The 8,213-nt window shown below is 47.2% G+C and overlaps 1 protein-coding gene across 1 annotated transcript; it reads right to left on the minus strand.

The window, feature by feature from the left end:
- Positions 1-2,759: 2,759 nt before the first annotated feature.
- On the minus strand, positions 2,760-3,455 carry RNF186 (ring finger protein 186). Its single transcript, XM_007935650.1, has one exon. It carries the CDS (start codon positions 3,453-3,455, stop codon positions 2,760-2,762), a length of 696 nt encoding a protein of 231 aa, XP_007933841.1.
- Positions 3,456-8,213: the final 4,758 nt, after the last annotated feature.

Genomic DNA, 8,213 nt, shown 5'->3' on the forward strand with positions numbered 1-8,213 from the left:
GCCGTCGAGTCGGCCCCGACTCATAGCGACCCCTCCTTGGGTTTCCGAGGCAGTATCACTACGGAAGTAGGATTGCCCAACCTTCCTTTCGAGGAGTGGCTGGTGGGTTTGAACCGCCAGCCGTCTGGTTAGCAGGCAAGTGTCTTAGCCACTATGCTACCAGAGCTCCCTAGAGCAACCTTAGGCAGGGAAATTCACCCCTCTGAGCCTTAGCATCCTCATCTGTAAGACAGGGATAATAATAGCTTCTACTTTAGATTGTAGGAGCTCTGGTAGCACAGTGCCTAAGGCACTTGACTGCTAACCAGAAGGTTGGCGGTTCAAACCCACCAGCCACTCCTCAGAAGGAAGATTGGGCAATCTACTTCCGTAGTGATACCACCTTGGAAACCCAAGGAGGGGTCACTATGAGTTGGGTTCGACTCCACGACACGTAACAACAACAACAACAACACTTGAGGTTGTTATGAAGAGTCAATGATATAATGCATATAAAGCAGTTGCACAGTGATTGGCACATGGTCAACCAGTGGCTGTTGAGTGCATTCTGACTCACGGAGGTCCAGCGTGTGTCAGAGTAGAGTTGTTGTGCTCCATAGGAGTTTTCCATGGCTGATTCTTTGAATTCCCCAGGCCTTCTTCTGAGGCACTCCTGGGTGGACTTGAACCCCCACCCTTTCAGTAAGCATTCCATTGCACCACCCAGGGACTCCTGGCACAGAGTAAACAGTAAATAAATATACACCCACTACTATTGTGGCCTATATGGTATTGACATTAGTAAATGAAACTTTGGTGGAGGTTTTCTCCTTGGTGGAGGGTCAAAAGAGCTAGATAGATTTAGGGTGGGGGTATGAGTAGGGAGAGAATGTTCTTTCTCTGTTCTACTGGCAGCCATTCCAAACTGCACATGCCTGAGGCCAGCTTAGGAAATGTGGAATGACTTTCTCCATTCAGTCATCCTGTGGAGACAGGGTGTTCTTCAGGCCCATTTGGCCTGGCTTAAAAGTGCAGGTACACAAGTATCCACATCCTCATAGACATACACTCATATCCACCCCCTCTAGGCACCTGTGAGTTAATAAGCCAATGGCATGTGGGCCACAGAGTTGCCTAGAAGCACCTTATAAGAAAAAAGAAGACACTCAGATTTTAAGAGCAGTTAACAATTTACATATTTATATTTTGATTTTTCTTTGTGTAAGTCCAGAGGGGATGTAACCATAGCCTGCTGTTTAGGAGTCTAGCAATGCCTTCAGCTCCTAGGACTTCAGAGGTCTTAGGAATAGTCCAGTCCAACTATCTTCTTGGGGGAAATTGAGGCTTGCAGAGGCAAAAGTCCTTATTCAATGACAGTAATAACCTAGGTAATTGGTCAAGTTAACTCCCCATGCTACCAGTGCCAGAGTTCTCCCATCCTACCTTGACAAAGGCACAGTTACCATCACCTGAGTGTCCCTTCTGCAGCTATCATCTTACCAGGAGGAAAAAGTTTGGGTGGAGAAGGAGGCAGAGAAGGATGATGAACTATGCCTGATGAGCTCCTCTGAGGCTTCAAGTTTGTGTACCAATTTTGGGGTCTTCGGAAGGAAATGATGTGTTGTGTGCCACCCTCCATTTCTCTGAACTCTCATATATTTAATTTCCCTGGATGAGGCCTAACTGTGGCAATCAACAGAGGGACTGATTCCTCAGTGCTAAGGAGCAGAAATAGCATCAAGGAGAAGACACAAACACCTTTCTTTCAAATGACCGTGACTATCAGGGCACAGCAGGAAAGGTGGGACTATTGTTGAGAACTGTTGCATTTATGGGGCCTCTTATCTTTATGACAAAAGCGCAAATGGGAATTGGGATGCAATAATAAAAGAAAGCAATCCCTATAAAGATCTTGTTCTATGGCGTGGGACTGTACATCAGATGGGCAGCTGGACCCACAGTGTGTGTGTGTGGGGGGTCATTCCCTATGACCCCAAGCTTCTCTGCTAGGCTTTGTGGCATGGAGCTGGAAGATCCTGCAGGGGGTGCTGGGAGCAATTTCCAGACCCATTTGCTTCCTCTCCACCACTCCCCAACTTTGACAACTAAAGATATGAGTCCTTCACAACTAGAGGAGCCCCATCCCTCTGCACATGTTCTTTTCTTCAAAGCCCGAATTGACTCGATGGGAGACCCAAACAACTGGCCCTTCAGTGAGCTTGGGGTGGGCACAAAGTGGCAGCACCGGGGAAGCACAGGAGGCAGGGCAAGGGCTCAGACTTTCCAGGAGAAAAACAGGTAACAGCCAGAAATGTGAACAAACTGCCCAAACCCCAAATCCCCAACCAAACCAAACCAAGAAAATGAAACCAAGCAAAAAAATTGCAAAAAAAAAAAAAAAAGAAAAAAAAAGGGGGGGGGGGGAGTCCTGTTCTATTTGTTCAATAGAATCTACATTGCAATACTTTTATCAAGTTATATAAAGAAAGGCTGCAAGCATTAGAATAAGAGAACAGGAAGACCCCTTGTAGCAGTCAAGTCCTTTGTGCCTCCTTCCTGCCTCCAGTTAGTGGTGCTACGCCAATGGCATGCTAAAGCCCTATCTTCCAAGCATAGCATTCTTGACCCAAGACTGCCATCTGGCTTTGGCTTACAAGTCCAGCTGGCATTTAATCTCCCCAGGGAGCCAGACTTACTTCATAGCCCTTTACCCTGGTCATTGTGACAGTAACAGGGGTCCAACAAGCTGAAGGAGCTAAAAGGGCTGGCCGGAAGTGCACTCAGGCTACTGAAGAGATCTGGCCCTGTTTCCTCTCTCTGCAGAAGATAGTCCTGGAGCAGGGCCAGCAGCAGCCCTGGCTGCTGGGGTGACAGCAGAAGATGATGGCCATCAGAAAGGCCAGGCCAATGATGAAGGTCAGCACCCACCAGATGACACCAGGGTAGACAAAGGGGAGGATGAGGATGATGAGTAGGATCAGTAGAAGCAGATGTGCTGCCAGGCGCCGGGCAGCCATGCGGTTGGCACTCATTGCGTCCTGGCCATCCTCTCCAATCAAGTTGAGGTGCCCTGCTGTTGAGGTGGCAGGCTCTACCAGGCCCTGAGGACAGAGCCTCACCTCGGGGTCAGGGCGGGCCAGCTGCACCCCCATCAGGTGCTGGTCACGGAGGTTGCAGATGAGGCCCCCAGGGACGGCAGTGACCTTGCGGCACAGTGGGCAGATGATGGACCAGGTGTTGTCCTGCACACACAGCAGGAGCTTCAGGCAGACAGCACAGAAGGCATGCTGGCAGCCCAGCAGCTTGGGAGGCCGGATGCAGCTGTAGGGCTCCCGGCACACCAGGCACTCCAGGTCACCCCCCACCGAGCCTCGTTGACATCCAGCAGGGTTCTTGGCATAGGTGGTGGCAACTCCTGTGGAGACAGGCTGGGAATGCGGGGGGTCTGGCTGCTCCAAGACTTTGGTGCAGGCCATTCTGGCACAGGATCCAGTGGGGATGCTGCTGCTCAGAGCCTGGGCTGATATCCACACGAGTCTCAGATGATGTTACTGTGACCAGGTTGGAGTCTGACTCTGTGCTGGATGTTTCAAGCCACCTTTCCTTCTTGTCAGGGGCTGGTGACAGCAGCCGTCTGCCACCACTCTCTTCCAGAACTGCTCAGCTTGTTTCGTGTTTTACGTTATCCCTTAGGTTATTATTATTTCTTTTCTCGAAACCTAGAGTTAATCATTAACTTGTGGGCCAGAGACTTTGAATTGCCTGATAGAAAGGCCAAAGGGGGCAGGGCCTATGGGTGAATCAGGACTTTCTTGTTGGGGCCAGATGCCTGGCGAGTGCTCACAGGACTGTGGCTTGTGAGCTTTGGTAGGCATCAGAACCCTTCCCCCTCAACCAGGGGAACATTTTAAAATGCAGATTTCTAGGCCCCAGGCCCAGAGATTGAGATTAGGCAGCTCTGGATGGGATCTGAGAATCTGCATAACAAACGCTTGCATGATTCTGATTCAGGTGGGCTGGGGGACCCCACCTTGAGAAACCCCTGCCACTGCAGGGTCAAAATATCCTTTTGGATGCCAGGACCAGTGTAAAAAACCTTGGTTTCGCTCTAAGCACATTTGGAAGCAGGTGGCTTCTTGAAGAATAGAGAAGTGATGGGGGAAGTAATCTAGAAGAGGGAAGAGAAAGCCTAGCTAAGCACAGGAAAACCAAAACAGCCCACAGGTATTTAGTACCTGCACCTTGTTTGTTGTTGTTGTTGTTGTTGTGCGACCCCTCCTTGGGTTTCTGAGGCAGTATCACTATGGAAGTAGATTGCCCCATCTTCCTTCCAAGGAGGGGCTGGTGGGTTTGAACCTCCAGCCTTCTGGCTAGCAGTCAAGTGCCTTAGGCACTATGCTACTAGACCCTTTAAAGACACAACAATCATACAAACAGCTACTACTTTTTGAGCACCTTTGATGTGTTGGGTCCTGCCTCATGTACTAACAACGGGTACTGTATGTTGTGTGCATGCTTCATACCCAACAAGAAGAGTCATCATTTACGCAGCCTGCTTTGACTCCAACCCCAGGTCCAGGGTCCTCATCTGCTTGATCCTGGCACCTCTTGGAATCCTGGCACAGCTCTGCAAGGAAGGCAGAGCTGAGACTCAGAAGGGAGGACAGGGCAGACCTGCTGGCTGACTGCCAAGGGGCCTTCCATGGGGGCAGGGTCTTGCAGAATCTACTCGTGTCCAAGGTCAGGTGCCAGCCTCTTGCTTGGGTCCAGGAACTTGGTCTGAGCAATTCGTGCAGAGGCGAGTGGCCTCTGGGCAGCTGACTCAAGCTAACAGGACTCATAAGGGATGGACAGATAGAAGCTGCATGACTGTTAAGGAGCCATGACCCACTACTATGCCCTTAATGTCAGAAGGGAGGGAAGGTATAATCTACTTCCTTAAAAGAGGTCTCACTTAGGCCACACTGAACCCAGAAGGATGTGCTACATGGACCTTGCCACTCATGTAACCTGTTGAGGTCCATACAGAGTTTGCTGTTCTGATACAGCTCTTCCTACCACCCCAGGGGACAGGCATTGAGGGCATCTGTGTCTTGAGTCCCCAGCATAACAGAGGCTCTCTCCCCTGTAGAATAACTCTTGCTTCATCTTATCCCAGGAGTTCTTCTGTCTCTGAAATCCAATTCCCCCATCATCACATCCCATTTCTTCTCCTCAGCCTTCAGTCTAATAACCAGTTCTTTCTTTCCATCCTGTTTTCTCCCAGACCAAGCTGAAGGGGGCTTCTAGGACTGAGCATCTGCTTTGTTCCCATGCCCAACATTCACTTCCCATTCCTTTTGGGTAACCACCTTCATTCTATGTGGTTCTGGTGGGGTTGATTTCTCACCCTAGCTCTGTGAGAAGTGGAAAGTGATACAATTCAGGTCAGACCAGCCAGGGTATTCCATTCCCCTGGCTGCAGTGAGTCATGCAGATATTAACGTGTGATCTAAGTTGAACCAATGAGATTGAATTCTGGTATTCATGTTGGAACTATTGAGAAGTTTTTCTTTCTGCTAGAGGATGGAAATCTAGAGCTTCCAGGCACACAGTGTGGAGAGGACCTGTCTGAGAGTAGTAAGGTCACCACAAGAGAAAGACAAAGAAAAGAGTTAAAGAAAGACCTGATAACATTGGGTAAGCCCCTGTATTCAGCCATGCCTGAAGCTGGCCTCAGAAGAGATCTATCTTTGGATTTTTCAATTATAGGAACCGATAAAATGTGCCCCAACCCCAATTTTTATTCTTAAGCCAGTTTGAGTTAGATTTCTGTCCCTTGCAAATAAAAGGCTTCTGAATAATAGAGCAATGGATGAAGAGAAGAACACTTTACCTGCTCTCTGACACAGAATCAGCAACGACAAAACACTCAGACTTTTTACATGGCCAAGACTGACCTAACTCGTGTGTATTACTGCGCTAAGACTCTCTATTTTGTCTACTTTGACTTGCATTGTATAATGCTCCTTCCCATTTGCTAGACCTTAGGATGGGTTGGGGGAGGGGCAGGAAGAGAATGAAACTTGTCAAGTTGCTTTCATTTATAATGAGAAGTAGACAATCCGGTGATAACTGGGCCAGTGTCTGTTGAAACCATGGTAAGGGAAATTACTTAGGGTTAGTGTTTAAGAGTACCCTATTGATGCTGTTGGCTACCACTGTTAAGGAAACATATTGGTTCTAATAACCCAAATATTACAGGAATATATATTAAGTAAAATGTGTAAATTCTTTGTACTACCACCCTAAGAGATAACTAACAAACAAGTAAGTCTCAGAGGAAGTACACCCAGAATGCTCCTTAGAAGCAAGGGTGGCAAGATTTTATCTCTCTTACTTTGGACATGCTATCAGGAGGGACTGATCTCAGGAGAAGGACATCATGTTTGGTAAAGCAGAGGATCAGTGAAAAAAAAGGAAAACCCCTAACAAGATGGATTGGCACAGTGACTGCAACAACGGGCTCAAACATAGCAATGTTTGTGGGGATGGTGAAGGACTGGGCAGTGTTTTGAGGGCACCTAAAAACAACCACAACCTGTTTGTTCATTTTGCCCCCATTCCACTAGTTTGGCTTGGGAGCCACTTTGTTTCTTAAAGTTGACTTGGCTTAACTATGATCCGCACTGGTTAATTTATAGTTGGAATCTTGACTATACCATTTGTTACGCTGGACAAGTAATTTCAACTTCATCGAGCCTCAGCTGGTTAATTTTATAAAATGGAGACAAAACACCTTAGACAACTATGGAAGATGGCTTATGTCCCCCACCCTTATCAAAGCCTGCTCAGGGAAGGCTCAGTAATTTAGGTACCTGCGATGTAACTGACCTAGAAATAACCTATCCCTTTCAGAGACACAGAGATAAGACAGACACTTTGATGATCTGTTCAGCCAGGACTTCTTAGAAGTGGATGCAGGTAGGATCTGGGAGTATAGGCTGAAACACATTTATCCCAGGGAAAGTACAACATGTCCTTGGGGCCTTAAAATGTTAAGTTCATCTAGGTTTTGCATTCTGCTCCTTGTTATATTTGCATTTGCTATAATATTGGAATTCTAAAAGTTAAATGTTATTGTTGTTAAGTGCCGTCGAGTCAGACCCAACTCATAGTGACCCCTCCTTGGGTTTCCAAGACGGTACCACTACAGAAGTAGATTGCCCAGCCTTCCTTCTGAGGAGTGGCTGGTGGGTTTGAACTGCCAGCCTCCTGGTTAGCAATCAAGTGCCTCAGGCACTATGCTACCAGAGCTCCCCAAAGTTAAATGAGTCTTTACAAATCATCAAATAAAATGTATTTATTTATTTCCTGTATATATATATGGATTCATTAATTCTCAGAAAAAAAACTTTTCCCCTTAAAATGCAGTATCTTCCAATCTGTGGTGTGACACAGCCCTGGGGTTATATAGACTCAAGTTTGAGAAGCATAGCCTCAAGTGAGGGTAGAATTTCATACCCAGCACCAATTGGGGGAAGGGACCTGGGTGATAGAGCCGGTTCTGTTGAGAAGAATAGCTCCACCTGAGGTCTTACTATGGAGATAACCATAGACCCTATGCCTTTACAAGGACATTTCTGATCTGAGCATTGTTGTGTGCTGTCTAGTCTACTCCAACTCATGGTGACCCTACAGGACAGAGTAGAACTTCCCATAGGTTTTCCTAGGCTATAATACTTACAGGAGTGGATAACTAGGTGTTTTATCCCATGGACTAGCTGATGGGTTCAAATTGCCAATCTATCGGTTAGCTGCTAAGCACTTAATTATTGCATGACTTTTCTCCCAAGATTCTATTATGAAAAACATCATAAAATTGAAAGAAGTTTGCAGCAAACACTGTATTTCCACCATCTCGATTCTACCTCTGCGGTGTAGTAAATTACTTAGTATGGCTTTTCTACCCATAAGTCTTTGTAAACTCCAAGGTGGGAATTGTTATTAGCAACTGAGGAGATCCTAATTGCTAAAGTCGCCCACCTGGGTTATTTCTGTTGGGCGTGGCACAAAAACAATGTTCTGGGAGGTTCCCACTCTCTCTCACGTGCTTGGAGTTCTGATGCTATGATTGGCTAGTTTGACCACTCTGCCGGGCTCAAAAGGAGACCTCCTAGGGACAGAACTCTCTCTGACTGCTGGTTGAGGAAGATGTGCTGCTGAAAGAGACACGGGCTCCTGAGACACACATT

The sequence above is a fragment of the Orycteropus afer genome, unplaced genomic scaffold, assembly GCF_000298275.1.
Source record: "Orycteropus afer afer isolate SDZICR_OR568_19922 unplaced genomic scaffold, OryAfe1.0 scaffold00031, whole genome shotgun sequence".
In the NCBI taxonomy this organism is placed as follows: domain Eukaryota; kingdom Metazoa; phylum Chordata; class Mammalia; order Tubulidentata; family Orycteropodidae; genus Orycteropus; species Orycteropus afer.

What these genes read in the sequence shown, in the direction of transcription:
- RNF186 (XM_007935650.1), bottom strand. Translation starts at nt 3,455, where the DNA reads ATGGCCTGCACCAAAGTCTTGGAGCAGCCAGACCCCCCGCATTCCCAG.